General features: G+C 44.1%; 1 protein-coding gene across 1 annotated transcript in view; it reads right to left on the bottom strand.

Moving 5' to 3' along the window:
* Positions 1-19,202, bottom strand: part of LOC134790873 (maestro heat-like repeat-containing protein family member 1) — a 34,080-nt gene that overhangs the window by 3,843 nt on the left and 11,035 nt on the right. The window contains exons 6-11 of the mRNA XM_063761858.1: positions 18,560-18,713; positions 12,758-13,018; positions 11,956-12,170; positions 10,702-10,899; positions 9,674-9,953; positions 8,519-8,756 (exon numbers count right to left, since the gene is read on the bottom strand). Of these exons, the coding sequence (XP_063617928.1) occupies positions 8,519-8,756; positions 9,674-9,953; positions 10,702-10,899; positions 11,956-12,170; positions 12,758-13,018; positions 18,560-18,713 (1,346 nt within the window). The remainder of the gene's footprint in view (positions 1-8,518; positions 8,757-9,673; positions 9,954-10,701; positions 10,900-11,955; positions 12,171-12,757; positions 13,019-18,559; positions 18,714-19,202) is intronic.

Below are 19,202 nucleotides of genomic sequence, written 5' to 3' on the forward strand. Positions count from 1 at the left end.
GGCTTCATATCCTCCCTAGCACAATGTAAATAGTTGACACTGCTCTGGATACACTTGGCCACACTGCTTGGCACCTCATCTCCCAAGCCAAGCTATTCTAACTTATATTCTTACCTATCAATAAAGGCGGATGGGGCTTCATATCCTCCCTTGCACAATGTAAATAGTTGACACCGCTCTGGATACACTTGGCCACACTGCTTGGCACCTCATCTCCCAAGCCAAGCTATTCTAACTTATATTCTTACCTATCAATAAAGGCGGATGGGGCTTCATATCCTCCCTTGCACAATGTAAATAGTTGACACCGCTCTGGATACACTTGGCCACACTGCTTGGCACCTCATCTCCCAAGCCAAGCTATTCTAACTTATATTCTTACCTATCAATTAAGGCGGATGGGGCTTCATATCCTCCCTTGCACAATGTAAATAGTTGACACTGCTCTGGATACACTTGGCCACACTGCTTGGCACCTCATATCCCAAGCCAAGCTATTCTAACATATATTCTTACCTATCAATAAAGGCGGATGGGGCTTCATATCCTCCCTTGCACAATGTAAATAGTTGACACTGCTCTGGATACACTTGGCCACACTGCTTGGCACCTCATCTCCCAAGCCAAGCTATTCTAACTTATATTCTTACCTATCAATAAAGGCGGATGGGGCTTCATATCCTCCCTAGCACAATGTAAATAGTTGACACTGCTCTGGATACACTTGGCCACACTGCTTGGCACCTCATCTCCCAAGCCAAGCTATTCTAACTTATATTCTTACCTATCAATAAAGGCGGATGGGGCTTCATATCCTCCCTTGCACAATGTAAATAGTTGACACCGCTCTGGATACACTTGGCCACACTGCTTGGCACCTCATCTCCCAAGCCAAGCTATTCTAACTTATATTCTTACCTATCAATAAAGGCAGATGGGGCTTCATATCCTTCCTGGCACAATGTAAATAGTTGACACTGCTCTGGATACACTTGGCCACACTGCTTGGCACCTCATCTCCGAAGCCAAGCTATTCTAACTTATATTCTTACCTATCAATAAAGGCGGATGGGGCTTCATATCCTCCCTTGCACAATGTAAATAGTTGACACTGCTCGGGATACACTTGGCCACACTGCTTGGCACCTCATCTCCCAAGCCAAGCTATTCTAACATATATTCTTACCTATCAATAAAGGCGGATGGGGCTTCATATCCTCCCTCGCACAATGTAAATAGTTGACACTGCTCTGGATACACTTGGCCACACTGCTTGGCACCTCATCTCCTACGCCAAGCTATTCCAACTTATATTCTTACCTATCAATAAAGGCGGATGGGGCTTCATATCTTCCCACGCACAATGTAAATAATTGACACTGCTCTGGATACACTTGGCCACACTGCTTGGCATCTCATCTCCCAAGCCAAGCTATTCTAACTTATATTCTTACCTATCAATAAAGGCCAAAATCCGAATCTATAAGACCGTGATTCGCCCAATCCTAACCTACGGATGCGAAGCGTGGACACTGACACTCAAGGAAGAAAACATGCTGCTAGTAGCCGAGAGGAAGATCCTCCGTAAGATACTGGGCCCAAAAAAAAGACCGGACGGAAGCTGGTCAGTCCTTACGAACCGTGAAATCGAAAACCTAGTGGCTGAACCTAACATCATGGGAGAGACTAAAGCTCACAGACTCCGTTGGTTGGGCCACCTTGAGAGAATGGATGAAGATCGGAACGTGAAAAGAGCATACCTGGGCCGTCCAGCAGGAAGACGTCCTATCGGACGCCCCAGATATCGCTGGTGCGACATGGTGGAGGCGGACCTGCGCGAACTTCGAGTCAGCAATTGGCGAGAGGTCGCACAGGACCGAGAAAAGTGGCGCTGTCTTGTGTCGGAGGCCAAGTCTCATTTTGGGTCGCTGAGCGAACGGAGTAAGTAAGTATCAATAAAGGCGGATGGGGCTTCATATCCTCCCTCGCACAATGTAAATAATTGACACTGCTCTGGATACACTTGGCCACACTGCTTGGCACCTCATTTTTTATTTTATTTTTTTATTTTATTATTAAATACAGCAACTATCCTTACAGGTAACCCTAATACAATAGTGCCTTAAATTAAATAATTCTTATTACTACTTAACTAAATACTTTAAATTAAAAATTCAATATATTACAATTTCATATACAACAAATACACAATAAAGTCAATTTAAATTTCAATATTTCATTACAATTTCAATCCATTACATTCCATAACACAATACATATAAACAGGTTTTTGACAATTCCCACATTGGGCAATAAAAAAGATCTGTCTTATCGGCAACCAGATTCAAAATGTGTATAGAACGGCTGAGAGGTGCTTTACGTTGCAGATTCGTCCTGCCGGTTGGCTCTGCCAGCAGTGGCGGTTGCCGCCGCCGCTCGGTGTACCTGTCCGGCACGCACAGCTTAAACATTTGTAAAATGTCTGGGTTGCAGATACTACCACGAAGAACCCGAAGCAAGTAGCACGCGAGCGCCAGATCCCTGCGAGTTTCTAGTTTGTCGTAACCGACCATGCCAATCACAAAAAGTGTGGGATACATCAGCGGATAGAAAGGATACACACCATACCGTTTCCAGTATAAGTACCTGGTAAACTTATTTTGTATCCTTTCCATCATGATGTTGTATTTGGCCTCATGCGGAGCCCATATTGCAGCGTTAAATTCTAATTGGCTTCTTACTAGAGCATTGTACAGCGCAGCGATGGCTTTTATGTCTGTGAAGCCTACTGCTCTGCGGAGTACAAAGCCCAGAATCCTGAACGCCTTTTTACACGCACCGACAATATGGTCCCTGAAGCACAAGCTGCTCTGCATGCGCACTCCCAAATCTTTCACGGACTCCACTCTTTTCAACTGAGCTCCGGCTATCTCATAGCTGTGGTTGAGAGGTGTTTTGGACCGAGTAAATGTTATGGAAACGCATTTATCTACGTTAAAATGCAGTTTGTTTCTCTGGCTCCACTCCACCACTCTGTCTATGTCCCGCTGGAGACGCTCACAGTCTGCCTCATTTTCGATTGCCAAGAGCAACTTAATGTCATCTGCAAACAACAGGCATTTAGCGTCCCTGACCACCTCTGGTAGATCATTAATCATAATAATGAATTCCAACGGCCCCAAGTTACTACCCTGACTTACCCCGGTTCTGGTGAAATACGGCTGAGACTTGCAATCCGCGTACTCCACGTATTGTTGCCTGTCCCTCATGTAGTCAGCAAAGAACCGTAGCAACTTGGGAGTGCAGCCCACCGCCGCCATCTTTGACAACAAGAGATCATTATCGACCATGTCGAATGCTTTCTTGAAGTCAAAGTACGCGGCGTCAACCTGAACCCCAGCGTCAACCTGTGGAATCACGTATGACATGGCGCTCAGAAGATTGCTCGAGGTGCTCCGTGCCTTCCGAAACCCGTGCTGTGCCTCCGATAGCTGCGCTGATACCTGATCTCGGATGCTACGCTGCACTGCCGACTCAAACACCTTAGCTGGCGTCGAAAGTATCGCTACGGGTCTAAAGCCACTTATCTCCGACCCTGCACCCCCTTTAGGTATAGGGATCACCCTCGTGACCTTCCAACGCTTCGGAAAGTATGACCTTTCTAGGCATAAGTTAAAGATGTGAAGGAGCGGTTCTTCCAAGACTCTGCCGCAATCTTTTACAATGAACGCCGGAATGCCGTCCGGTCCCGCCGAGCGCTTTGGCTTAAGCGCTGCGAGCGCCGCGCGCACCTCGCGCGATCATCTCCCAAGCCAAGCTATTCTAACTTATATTCTTACCTATCAATAAAGGCGGATGGGGCTTCATATCCTCCCACGCACAATGTAAATAATTGACACTGCTCTGGATACACTTGGCCACACTGCTTGGCACCTCATCTCCAAAGCCAAGCTATTCTAACTTATATTCTTACCTATCAATAAAGGCGGATGGGGCTTCATATCCTCCCTCGCACAATGTAAATAATTGACACTGCTCTGGATACACTTGGCCACACTGCTTGGCACCTCATCTCCCAAGCCAAGCTATTCTAACTTATATTCTTACCTATCAATAAATAAATAAAAATAAAATAAAATAAAAATCGTTTATTTCAGATCATTGATCCATAGCGTTGTTAGTAGGTATAAACTTAAAAACTATGTTAATTACTAAAAATAAAAGAACGAATGAAAACTATAATATAAAAATAAAAACTAATGACTAAAAACTAGTATTTGGCAGATGTGTGGCCATTGCGAGACGAGGAGCGCAGGTTGCCATGCTCTATTTAGCTCTCCCAATTGCCACCTCCACCCAAAACTTTGTAATCGGGCAGTCGAGGCGCTCGGCCAACACCCTGAGAAGACTGTTGCTGCTGCCGCGCACCCGCCTCAGCATGGAGGCGATTCTTTTCCGCCTAATGGCGAAAAAGTCATCTATTCGCGCCTCGGCGAACATGCCGGACGCACTACAGTGCTTCGGCAGCCGCAACAGCATCCTCAAGATGTTATTATATTGAACGCGCAATGCGTTATAGGCTCGTTGTGTAAACTTCACCCACAGGCTGCACGTGTAGAAATTCTGACAGTAAGCTCTAAAGAGCGTCAATTTAACTGATTTATTACACCGTGCGAACCTGCGGGCGAGCATGTTGCCTCTCACTGCCGTCGCTCTTCTCTCCCTTTCCAGATCCAGATCATCATTCAACTCATTTGTGAGCATATGCCCCAGATACTTGAAGCGATCTACAACTTTTAGAGGTGCGCCGCACAACATGATCCTCGGCTCCGTAGACGGGTTATACTTACGAGCTTTGAAAATAAGAAGCTCACTTTTGGCCGTGTTGTATTTTAGACCATGCTGCTTGGCGTATTCCTCACATATATTGATGAGCTGTCGTACTGCATCAGCCGAGGGCCCCAGCAAGGCCATGTCGTCCGCGTAACTTATATTATTAAAACACACATTACCTATATGGCAACCGACATGTGCCCTGCTGAGTGCCTCGATCAACTCGTTTACGTAGAGGTTGAAAAGGAGAGGTGATGTTAGCCCTCCCTGTCTCACCCCACATTGTAGTCTGTACTCATCAGACTCCTCTCCGGCCCATCTCACTCGATTGACCTGGCTGTTGTACCAATGTTTAAGCAATGCGACATATTCACTGGGCACTCCCGTTTTAATAAAGGCGGATGGGGCTTCATATCCTCCCACGCACAATGTAAATAATTGACACTGCTCTGGATACACTTGGCCACACTGCTTGGCACCTCATCTCCCAAGCCAAGCTATTCTAACTTATATTCTTACCTATCAATAAAGGCGGATGGGGCTTCATATCCTCCCTTTCACAATGTAAATAGTTGACACTGCTCTGGATACACTTGGCCACACTGCTTGGCACCTCATCTCCCAAGCCAAGCTATTCTAACTTATATTCTTACCTATCAATAAAGGCGGATGGGGCTTCATATCCTCCCTAGCACAATGTAAATAGTTGACACTGCTCTGGATACACTTGGCCACACTGCTTGGCACCTCATCTCCCAAGCCAAGCTATTCTAACTTATATTCTTACCTATCAATAAAGGCGGATGGGGCTTCATATCCTCCCTCGCACAATGTAAATAGTTGACACTGCTCTGGATACACTTGGCCACACTGCTTGGCATCTCGTCCGCCAACTGACGTAGCGACGCCGACAGAAACTCCTCAAGATACAGTCGACCTTCGTCTAGAATGCTATTCTACCAACAATATTTACTCTTACCTATCAACAAAGGCGGGTGTGGCTTCATGTCCTCCCTGGCACAGTGTAAATAGTTGACACTACTCTGGATACACTTGGCCACACTGCTTGGCATCTCGTCCGCCAACTGACGTAGCGACGCCGACAGAAACTCCTCAAGATACAATCGACCTTCGTCTAGAATGCTATTCTACCAACAATATTTACTCTTACCTATCAACAAAGGCGGGTGTGGCTTCATGTCCTCCCTGGCACAGTGTAAATAGTTGACACTACTCTGGTTACACTTGGCCACACTGCTTGGCATCTCGTCCGCCAACTGACGTAGCGACGCCGACAGAAACTCCTCAAGATACAGTCGACCTTCGTCTAGAATGCTATTCTACCAACAATATTTACTCTTACCTATCAACAAAGGCGGGTGTGGCTTCATGTCCTCCCTGGCACAGTGTAAATAGTTGACACTACTCTGGATACACTTGGCCACACTGCTTGGCATCTCGTCCGCCAACTGACGTAGCGACGCCGACAGAAACTCCTCAAGATACAGTTGACCTTCGTCTAGAATGCTATTCTACCAACAATATTTACTCTTACCTATCAACAAAGGCGGGTGTGGCTTCATGTCCTCCCTGGCACAGTGTAAATAGTTGACACTGCTCTGGATACACTTGGCCACACTGCTTGGCATCTCGTCCGCCAACTGACGTAGCGACGCCGACAGAAACTCCTCAAGATACAGTCGACCTTCGTCTAGAATGCTATTCTACCAACAATATTTACTCTTACCTATCAACAAAGGCGGGTGTGGCTTCATGTCCTCCCTGGCACAGTGTAAATAGTTGACACTACTCTGGATACACTTGGCCACACTGCTTGGCATCTCGTCTGCCAACTGACGTAGCGACGCCGACAGAAACTCCTCAAGATACAGTCGACCTTCGTCTAGAATGCTATTCTACCAACAATATTTACTCTTACCTATCAACAAAGGCGGGTGTGGCTTCATGTCCTCCCTGGCACAGTGTAAATAGTTGACACTGCTCTGGATACACTTGGCCACACTGCTTGGCACCTCATCTCCCAAGCCAAGCTATTCTAACTTATATTCTTACCTATCAATAAAGGCGGATGGGGCTTCATATCCTCCCTTGCACAATGTAAATAGTTGACACTGCTCTGGATACACTTGGCCACACTGCTTGGCACCTCATCTCCCAAGCCAAGCTATTCTAACTTATATTCTTACCTATCAATAAAGGCGGATGGGGCTTCATATCCTCCCTAGCACAATGTAAATAGTTGACACTGCTCTGGATACACTTGGCCACACTGCTTGGCACCTCATCTCCCAAGCCAAGCTATTCTAACTTATATTCTTACCTATCAATAAAGGCGGATGGGGCTTCATATCCTCCCTCGCACAATGTAAATAGTTGACACTGCTCTGGATACACTTGGCCACACTGCTTGGCATCTCGTCCACCAACTGACGTAGCGACGCCTACAGAAACTCCTCAAGATACAGTCGACCTTCGTCTAGAATGCTATTCTACCAACAATATTTACTCTTACCTATCAACAAAGGCGGGTGTGGCTTCATGTCCTCCCTGGCACAGTGTAAATAGTTGACACTACTCTGGATACACTTGGCCACACTGCTTGGCATCTCGTCCGCCAACTGACGTAGCGACGCCGACAGAAACTCCTCAAGATACAGTCGACCTTCGTCTAGAATGCTATTCTACCAACAATATTTACTCTTACCTATCAACAAAGGCGGGTGTGGCTTCATGTCCTCCCTGGCACAGTGTAAATAGTTGACACTACTCTGGTTACACTTGGCCACACTGCTTGGCATCTCGTCCGCCAACTGACGTAGCGACGCCGACAGAAACTCCTCAAGATACAGTCGACCTTCGTCTAGAATGCTATTCTACCAACAATATTTACTCTTACCTATCAACAAAGGCGGGTGTGGCTTCATGTCCTCCCTGGCACAGTGTAAATAGTTGACACTACTCTGGATACACTTGGCCACACTGCTTGGCATCTCGTCCGCCAACTGACGTAGCGACGCCGACAGAAACTCCTCAAGATACAGTCGACCTTCGTCTAGAATGCTATTCTACCAACAATATTTACTCTTACCTATCAACAAAGGCGGGTGTGGCTTCATGTCCTCCCTGGCACGGTGTAAATAGTTGACACTGCTCTGGATACACTTGGCCACACTGCTTGGCATCTCGTCCGCCAACTGACGTAGCGACGCCGACAGAAACTCCTCAAGATACAGTCGACCTTCGTCTAGAATGCTATTCTACCAACAATATTTACTCTTACCTATCAACAAAGGCGGGTGTGGCTTCATGTCCTCCCTGGCACAGTGTAAATAGTTGACACTACTCTGGTTACACTTGGCCACACTGCTTGGCATCTCGTCCGCCAACTGACGTAGCGACGCCGACAGAAACTCCTCAAGATAAAGTCGACCTTCGTCTAGAATGCTATTCTACCAACAATATTTACTCTTACCTATCAACAAAGGCGGGTGTGGCTTCATGTCCTCCCTGGCACAGTGTAAATAGTTGACACTACTCTGGATACACTTGGCCACACTGCTTGGCATCTCGTTCGCCAACTGACGTAGCGACGCCGACAGAAACTCCTCAAGATACAGTCGACCTTCGTCTAGAATACTATTCTACCAACAATATTTACTCTTACCTATCAACAAAGGCGGGTGTGGCTTCATGTCCTCCCTGGCACAGTGTAAATAGTTGACACTACTCTGGATACACTTGGCCACACTGCTTGGCATCTCGTCCGCCAACTGACGAAGCAACGCCGATAGAAACTCGTCGAGGTACAATCGCCCTTCGTCTAGTAGGTGCGTTTGGATGAGATCGTTGGATTTCTTTACGTTAAAGATCTTGAATACCTGCTTGAGAGTGAATTTGCTTGCCTGTAATCATATAATAATTGATCTTTTGTTAAATTGTGTGTGAAATTGGTTCACAGGTTTTGGTACTAATTTTATTTATTTAACAGGTTCACTGTCCCGATCTTTATTGTTAGCCTTACGGCTACGTAACGGAGGCTTGCCGTGACCCATATACGGGACACGGACAGTGAACTTGTTAAATCTAACTGCCTAACATACAGAAAATAATATACAAATGGCGTACTGACAGAGTGAATTTTATAGGGTCTATTTTTAAGTAGGTAGGTACGTTTACGAGGACAGGGATGGTGTTTAGCAAAAACGAGTCATCCCACATCCATTTTGCAATAAAATGTCAACTTTAAGCGTATTTTTTTTGAGTTGATATCTTATTGAAAAATTAATGTGGGTTGACACATTATTGCTTAACAGCATCCAGCTATTAGATTACGTTTTGCTTCTTGAAAATGTTCTTATTACATCTTTCTTAACTATTGCATAACCAATGGCATTCACAGATTTTGGAAAAAAAACACTAGTCTGTGGGAAAAACGTCAGTTCTGACTTTTTTATGCCAATAGATCCTGGAAATATGATCAATAGTCTCTTAAATACTAACCAAAGTAAAGACTAGTAAATATACAAAACTTACCCTCACAACAGCAGGGTTGTTATCACACAAATGCAGCAGGAAACAAGGCAGCGAGCTCACGGCCTGCTCGACCAGCTCGCCCTTAATCAGCCCTGCTATAATACCGAACAGCCTTATAGAGCTCTCTAGAAGCTGCCCTGACTCCGTGTTCATGAATGGTCGTATTTTCTGGGAGATGGAAAGGAGTTCCCGATCGTGTTCCTTGTCGAGTTTGTCTAGAGAGTATGCAGCTAAAGCCTTGGATGGCCGCTAAAGGTTAAGTAAGGCTAGTAAATACAAAACTTACCCTAACAACAGCGGGATTGTTGTCACACAAATGCAGCAGGAAACAAGGCAGAGAGCTCACGGCCTGCTCGACCAGCTCGCCCTTAACCAGCCCTGCTATAATACCGAACAGCCTTATAGAGCTCTCTCGGAGCTGCCCGGACTCCGTGTTCATGAATGGTCGTATTTTCTGGGAGATGGAGAGCAGTTCCCGATCGTGTTCTTTGTCTAGTTTGTCTAGGTCGAGGAGTAGGCGGCTTAGGCCTTGGATGGCAGCCAGAGGCACGTTGTCTGTTGATTTTCTGTATGAAAGATGAAAGAAAGGGAAATATGTTACTCGAATCACAGTATCAAGGTCAGTAAGATAATAAAGGTTTTCAGTGTCCGTTACGGGTTTTAAAGGAATTATGATAAGTTTTTATACGGAATATGAAATATGAAATATAGGACATGTCTGCGCTAAAACAATGCTAACTCATGGAGTTTGATTATCCAAAAAAGTTGTTCAAAGAAAAGTACAGTCAGCGATATACGCAAGTAGACATTAAGACGAGACGAAACTTATTTAGTGTATATTTTAGACACGATTTAAAGTGTTTTAGAAATATCTTACGTAGTTGAGCCACGCCTGCCTCGCCGCGCAGATATGTCGCACGGACTCGCGAATGCTCGTCCTTCCAACCTGTACTCAAGATAGCGAGGACTGTTTCGATATAAACTGAACTATAACTAAGTATAATATAACCCACGATGACGAAACGAAAGCCCACATACTTCGCTGGTTCGGTCACCTACTCAGAATGGGAGAGGATCGGGCTGTCAAGAGGGCGTTCTCGGGACGACCGACTGGTAGCCGTCCGGTGGGGCGGCCCAGGTATCGCCGGGAAGACAGCGTGACGGCGGATCTGCTTCAGCTTCGCGTCAGGAACTGGCAGGAAGTTGCGCAGGATCGGGGCAGGTGGCGCGCTCTCGTTTCGGAGGCAAAGATTCTCTTTGGATCGCTGAGCCAAAATAGTTAGTATAGTTACAACTATATTAAAGCTGGCTTACTGTGTAACTGGCGCGTCGATGCCCTGACTGAGCGCAGACAACGCCCCCGGCAGCGCCTGCGCGCGGGGCTCGGGCCGCAGCCGCGCGACGCCCGCCGCGCCGCGCAGGCACGTCGCGCGGACCCGAGGGTGCTCGTCCTTCCAACCGATATTCAAGATGGCGAGCACAGTCTCGATGAGGACCGGGTTGTCGTTGCATCTGCGACAGTATTGAAACAGTTTTACACAAATTCAACAACAACAAGGAGGAGGAATCGTTAGCTTATCGACAAGAAGGAGTTTTGGCCGAAAGGTTTCGAGTTCTGGCGGTTCCGCCGCCGGCTCCCTTGGCCGGGTTGCATAATTCATCGCAACCATAATGTGTTTTTTAGTTTTAAGATATATTCCTTTTATAATATGTATGCTAGATTTAAAGTATCTATGAGCCACTGATTTCCTGAAATAACGTTTTCACATTCGATTATTGTAGCCAAAACTTCATTGAAGTTGTAAATATGTAAATCCGTGCCGCTTGCTAATGAAGAATTAATTACCTTCACTACAGTAAGACAATACCTGTAATGTAAGTGACCGCCGTCTGTTGTTTTGAGAGCTCGGGTCCCTAATGTCAACTAGCCAAGCAAAATTGAACTGTATTACAATACAATATGTAAGATAGAATACCTATAAGTCCTATCTATCTATATGGCGTCGTAGTTCAAAGTTAGCGACGCTTGAGTCGCCATGTGCTATTAACCAAGCAAGTTTGAACCTTATTCCCTAATTATAAGACACACAATACTTGTAAGTCAACGCAGCATGAGCGGCAGCGTGCGCCGCGGCTCTCTGTGGAGGTAACGCGCTCCTAGCATGTACAGCCACTCGCGATACTAGTTTAGGTAATAAAGCCGGTTTGCATCGAGCGATGGATGAACTTAGTATAGGGGCTAGTTCGAGAATGGTCGTGCTGGGATCATGTTCTACTAGTCAAAGAAGATTACACCTTATTACACTATAATTGAGACACACAATACCTGTAAGTCGTAAGCTGTAAGTGTAAGCATGAGCGGCAGCGTGCGCCGCGGCTCTCTGTGGAGATAGAGCGCTCCTAGCATGTACAGCCACTCGCGATACTAGTTTAGATAACAAAGCCGGTTTGCAGCGGGCGATGGATGAACTTAGTATCGGGGCTAGTTCGAGAACAGTCGTGCTGGGGTCATATTCTACTAGTCAAGGAAGATTACACCTTATCACACTATAATAAGGTACAAAGTACCTGTAAGTCAACGCAGCATGAGCGGCAGCGTGCGCCGCGGCTCTCTGTGGAGGTAAAGCGCTCCTAGCATGTACAGCCACCCGGGATACTAGTTTAGGTAACAAAGCCGGTTTGCACCGAGCGATGGATGAACTCAGTATGGGGGCTAGTTCGAGAATGGTCGTGCTTGGCTCGCCGTGCTCCACGCTTAGACAGAGAGAGCAGGCTTCTTTCACCTGGAACAGATGAGAGAGACAAATTTAGATGTACAGTCAGCAGCAGAAGTTGCTAAGCGGGCGAGGTGTTCAAAATTACCTTGACACGCTCTTAACAATAAAGTCGCGAAAGAAAATGGCCTGGCGTGTGGCGCCTTTTGAAGCCTCTGTCTTCATGTATTATGTATGTCTCTCTGTTAATGTTTTATTGAGGTTGTGCAATAAAGAGGATTTGTATTGTATTGTGATCAGTCATTTTCAACAGACTACAATTTGGAAGGAGGTTTGCAAATAGTATCTAATATATGTACTACTACAATAAAAACCCTACCTAGCATAAAAACCTACTTACTTAGCTACCTAATATAAAGAGTGTAGAAATTCAATCCAGCGTATACATAATCGCTATTTTCGTAGGTACGATGAAAAATCAAGTGAGAAAACTCATGTATTCATTCCCAGACATAAGACCTATAGCAAATTTCATCGAATCGTTAGAGCCGTTTCCGAGACCCCCGAAATATATATGTAAATAAATAAACAAGAATTGCTAGTTTAAAGGTATTAGAATAACAATTCAATAAAAATGATAGGGCTATTCAACTCACTTTAGAACACCCCGATCTATCCAAGAAAGCATTAAACGTGTTAATAGTGATTTTCGCAGGTGACAGTCTTATAGAATCTCTATTCGGTATGAACCCAAAGCGCTCTTGAGACTTGTTCTGAGCCGGCGCGTAGGCGGGAGGCTCGGCCTCAATATAACAGGCTAATGTTGTGTAGAGCACAGCGAAAAGGTCCGTGAATTTGGACTCGCAGATCGGGTTCATGGTATCCTCTTGAAGCATCTCTCCGAGGGCGCTTATTAGCTGGAACAAAATGGTGAGTTTAAATAGGTTTTGTTTGGAACGTGACGATAGAAAATAAGTTGTGGGAAAAGTAGCGTTTTACTCCAGCCTCGTAAGGCCTAGCACACAAAGTTATCCTACTTTTACAAGCTTTTAATTAACTTGTTAGTATGTAGTTGGTTAGTTAGTGTGGGTCAAATCTTGGAAGCTAAATTGGACCCACATCCCGATTTCCGATTGAGCTGATAATTTTCATACATATGTAAGTCGTGTGACAATGCAATATCATGGTACCATCGAGCTGATATGATGATGGAGACAGAAATTCAAAATTCAAAATGTTTATTGCAAATCACACTACACATTATTAGGTGGAGCCTATAAGTAGGTGGGTTTACGTGACACCCTGCAAGGGCACAGCAATACTTAAGACTAACATGCATATAGATTAACATTATTAATCATGTTTATCGTTAAAAAAATCATTCACATTGTAATAACATTTGTCGGCTAAGAATGTTTTTAAGTGTTTATTAAGAGCGCTATTACATTTCGGCGTTGAGCGAGTTTAGGTATTTTACGCGCTGCGGCAGGCTGTGCGAGCTCAGTACGCCGATCCCTTCTACCACACTCGCACTACAATGATGGATTAAACATTCTTGATCCTTCGCGAAGCATATTGAAATCAACCATAACAACACTAACTGTACTTAACTTTTTAAAGTTCTAAAACTGTTATTTGGTAAGTACGAAAATACTAAATGCAGTGCAAATGTACATAGGGGCTGTTCATAAATTACGTCATCTATTTTTGACGAGTTTTGACCCCCCCCCCCCCCCACCCCTCAAATCATCCAAAAATCAAGCTTCGGATGAATCTGTTTCCTCCTACGTCATGTTACCATCATCCGATGTCCAGACCCCCCCCCCCCCACTCCTCCCATTTAAAACGACGTAATTTATGAATAGCCCATACTTGTACTTATGAAGGTATATTACTCGAAAGAAATTATAGGTACCTACTCGCTTATTTACATGTTTCGTCATTGCATTTGGTACCTATAGGTTGTAAAGTTTGTATCAACGAGGGTTTAAAAACGAACTGGTACTGAGGATCTGATGATGATTAAGGTGGTCACGGATACCAATCAACCATGTAGTAACATGATTAGGCTCGTTTGATTCGTCTCAACAAGATCTTTGACACTGAAGATACACAGGGTCTGATGATGGAGCTGGAAGGTGGCCACGGGTACCAGTCTATCATGTAACTAAACAACTTCGTGTTTGGGCTCGTTTGATTCGTCTCAACAAGATCTTTGACACAAGACAGTACTCAGGGTCTGATGATGGAGCTGGAAGGTACCATTACCAATCAACCATGCAACTAAACCACATCGTGTTTAGGATCGTTTGATTCGTCTCAACAAGATCTTTGACACTTGGTGATACTCAGAGTCTGATGATGGAGCTGGAAGGTGGTCACCGGTACCAATCAACCATGCAACTAAACCACTTCGTGTTTAGGCTCGTTTTATTCGTTTCAACAAGATCTTTGACACAAGATAGTACTCAAGGTCTGATGTTGGAGCCGGAAGGTGGTCACCGGTACCAATCAACCATGCAACTAAACCATTTCGTGTTTAGGCACGTTTTATTCATCTCAACAAGATCTTTGACACAAGGTAGTACTCAGGGTCTGATGATGGAGCGCGAAGGTGGCGACGGGTACCTGTCTATCATCATCAGCTCCATCATCAAACCCTGAGTAGTATCTTGTGTCAAACATCTTATTGCGACGAATCAAACGAGCCCAAACACGAAGTGGTTCAGTTTCATGGTAGACTGGTACCCGTGGCCACAGTCCAGCTCCATCATCAGACCCTGAGTACTAACTTGTGTCAAAGATCTTGTTGCGACGAATCGAACGAAGCCAAACACGAAGTGGTTTAGTTGCATGGTTGATTGGTACCGGTGACCACCTTCCGGATCCATCATCAGACCCTCAGTACTACCTTGTGTCAAAGATCTTGTTGCGACAAATCATACGAGCCCAAACACGAAGTGGTTCAGTTACATGGTAGACTGGTACCCGTGGCCACAGTCCAGCTCCATCATCAGACCCTGAGTACTAACTTGTGTCAAAGATCTTGTTGAGACGAATCAAACGAGCCTAAACACGAAGTGGTTTAGTTGCATGGTTGATTGGTACCCGTGACCACCTTCCGGCTCCAACATCAGACCCTGAGTACTATCTTGTGTCAAAGATCTTATAGAAACGAATAAAACGAGCCTAAACACGAAGTGGTTTAGTGGCATGGTTGATTGGTACCGGTGACCACCTGCCGGCTCCATCATCAGACCCTGAGTACTATCTTGTGTCAAAGATCTTGTTGAGACGAATCAAACGAGCCTAAACACGAAGTGGTTTAGTTGCATGGTTGATTGGTACCGGTGACCACCTTCCGGCTCCATCATCAGACCCTGAGTATTATCTTGTGCCAAAGATCTTGTTGAGACGAATCAAACGAGCCCAAACACGAAGTGGTTTAGTTGCATGGTTGATTGGTACCGGTGACCACCTTCCGGCTCCATCATCAGACCCTGAGTACTATCTTAAGTCAAAGATCTTGTTGAGACGAATAAAACGAGCCTAAACACGAAGTGGTTTAGTTGCATTGTTGATTGGTACTGGTGACCACCTTCCGGCTCCATCATCAGACCCTGAGTACTATCTTAAGTCAAAGATCTTGTTGAGCCGAATCAAACGAGCCCAAACACGAAGTGGTTTAGTTGCATGGTTGATTGGTACCGGTGACCACCTTCCGGCTCCATCATCAGACCCTGAGTACTATCTTGTGTCAAAGATCTTGTTGAGATGAATAAAACGAGCCTAAACACGAAGTGGTTTAGTTGCATGGTTGATTGATACCGGTGACCACCTTCCGGCTCCATCATCAGACCCTGAGTCAAACTATCTTGAGTCAAATAAATACATATAGAATGTCAGGTCGTTTCAAATATTTTTAATCCTGTCCGGTAGTTTATTAAACTGTACCATTATAAATTATAATACTATAAAAACGGTGCTAGGATCAAAGTCTCTCGTTGCGGTTTACACGCACACAGTATAGCGTTTTACACGGCGCCCGCCGCACACAATGATAAAAAACCTCGTCGTCGCCGTTGAAAATGTGCGGAGCCGACCGACACATGTCCTGCCTCTACAAGCTCTGCCGCGGCACTGAGCTGGCGCAGCGCGCGTCATCGGTAATATAGAGTAGTTTTCAAAAAATTGCCAAAAAATTATAGTAGAATTTCATAAACACTAATGTATACCAACAGTATAAGCAAACGTTGCAGATTGCTTGAGTATGAAAATGACTTCGATATTAAGTAGATTTTCGTAGGAATTGACACTTGTTTCGGAGAGAAAATCGAGTTCGTTTTACTTTGATTTTCTCTTTCTCAAAGGTATGTAGGAAAAATATAGTTTGATATGCCTAAAGTACAGGGTATTAGTAATACAAAATAGCCAGGTTTAGCAGAGTAAAATTCTCAACATTTCCAAATAAGAGCTCGCCATTCAGTGCTTCACGGGGTTTTTCGGAAACGACCATCAGAAAAAAAATCATTACTAATTTAATAAGTCCTTTTTCTAATATTTACAACGATATTTATAAAGATAAGAAGACGCTTTTACTGGAACACGTACTCATTGTTTCTAATAATGAGCGCAAAGTCCTGAATTTCGTCGACTAGTATCATCAATTTTGCATTATTTCGACTTTTCTTGTAAGAGCGCTCTTAAATATCTGCTATTTTTGAATATTTTTTAGGGAGTTCGGTAGGTCGTTGTATATTTTAATTAGCATGTAGTGAGGGCTGGATGCGACTATTTTTAGTGTTGAGAGGGGTAATTGAAGTTTATTTAAGTTTCGATTGTTTCTTTTGATTAATGGTGCTGTCGGAGTAAACAACTCTGTATGTTTTCTAACAAATTTACTCGACTCGAGGACGTACATTGACGGTAGAGTAAGTATTTGGAGCTTCTTAAAGAGAGGTCTGCACGACTCCATTTGATCAGTATTTGTTAATATTCTAACACATCTGTTTTGGAGGATGAAGATCTTATCCATGTCAGTGCTATTCCCCCATAAAACGAGACCGTAAGTCATTCTTGAATACGCGTATGCATAGTATACAGAGAGGGCAGTTTGGAAGTCTGTCGCTCGTTTGATGTGTTGTAGTGCGTATAAAAAGGAGGAGAGCTTTTTTGACAGTCCTGGATGTGTGATTTCCAGTTCATGTTAGTGTCTAGATCGATACCCAGGACGGTAGCTGAATTAACAGATTCTAATGTTGTATTATTATAATTAAAAGTGATTGATGTGGTGATTTTTGGTGGGGTTTAAATTGGATTATTTTGGTTTTTTCTAGATCGAGTTGAAGATTATGTACGAGTATATCCAACCAGCTTTCAATTTTTTCCATTGTTATAGTCAGTTTATTTTCAGCTTCATTTTTATCAGAACACGAGAACAATACCGAAACGTCATCTGCGAAGAGAGCGCATTGGTCTTCTATTGCATTTGGTACATTTGGACAGGAGGTGGCCATGAGAACTCTGTGATAAAAACAGCGCAATCTAATTGTTTTTGGGGTTGTTAATTGTCTCGATGAGTATTAGTTGCCTGTGGAAAGAAAAGTACAGTCAGCGATAAAAAGTTGTGCCAAACACTTATTTCACTGTCGCTAATACTGTGACGATGTGATGTGACGAGTGTCGTTACAACAAAACAACAACACAGGACAATTTCTGGGTTGGTAAGTAATGATGATAAAGTTGGTAACTAGCTTCAATGTTTACTTGTTGGAACATGTTTCGATGAATTGTCATTGTCAGCGTGGTGGAACCGTGGAACAGGGGCGCGAAGTAAATTTATCTAGATTTAGCCAACCAGGGTGCGTAGACAAGATGACAATCGTTAACGCTGCGTGGCGAACGAAACGCAACTGTCACTGTCGCGCCAATATAGAAGAGTGATAGAGAGAGATGACTACGACACTCTACGAAGCGTTAACGATTGGCACGTTGGCTACGCAGCCAGAATTAGTATACTTACAGTCAAAGGCTGTAACGCCGCGATATGGTTCTCCGTGATATGATACGGGTCCTCGTATAGCTCTATAGATCCCATTAGACGTAGGAAGTTGTCCACAATACCATTCCCTATGCCTTCGTCTCGCTAGAAGGCGCTTCATTGTGGACTTTATCTCTTTACTATTAAGGTTTATATTTAACTAACAGTGTTGGTACTTAGACTCAACCAAATATACTTACAGTCAAAGGCTGTAACGCCGCGATATGGTTCTCCGTGATATGATACGGGTCTTCGTAGAGCTCTATAGAGCCCATTAGACGTAGGAAGTTGTCCACAATACCATTCCCTATGCCTTCGTCTCGCTAGAAGGCGCTTCATTGTGGACTTTATCTCTTTACTATTAAGGTTTATATTTAACTAACAGTGTTGGTACTTAGACTCAACCAGATATACTTACAGTCAAAGGCTGTAACGCCGCGATATGGTTCTCCGTGATATGATACGGGTCTTCGTAGAGCTCTATAGAGCCCATTAGACGTAGGAAGTTGTCCACAATAGCATTCGCTAGGCCTTCGTCTCTCGCTAGATGGCGCCAGCAACTGATTACCGATCTAAAAGTGAAGTGAACACATGTTACTGATTTCTAGGAAACAGTATATTGCATAATTGTTTTCCATCGAATTTTCTCAGAAACATTCGTAGTCATGCTATTTCAGTAAACCTCAGTACTTTTTGTACCCAGACTAACTGAAATAGCAAGACACGTTCGTACGTTTCCGCGAAAATACGTTGGAAAATAATTATGCACTACATCTGTATTTAATTTACAACATATAAAACTTAAAAAATAAATCTAAAAATAAAAAAAAAAACGAATCTTAAAATACTAAAAAAATGTAGAGAGACGGGAAAATACTTGGACATATATGTACCTCTATACTTATTGGTTGGTTTAACTGCAAACCTGTCCTGCCTTGAAAGAGAGAGATAGCATCCGGGGGCCCTATTGCGTGACAATTTAAAACTTTTACAAGCGGAAGTTCCTTTCTAATAAAAGGAATTACAAAGACGCATATAATTTTATTATAATTTGTGTGTGT

The sequence above is a fragment of the Cydia splendana genome, chromosome 5 (genome assembly GCF_910591565.1).
Source record: "Cydia splendana chromosome 5, ilCydSple1.2, whole genome shotgun sequence".
NCBI classification, from domain to species: Eukaryota; Metazoa; Arthropoda; class Insecta; order Lepidoptera; family Tortricidae; genus Cydia; species Cydia splendana.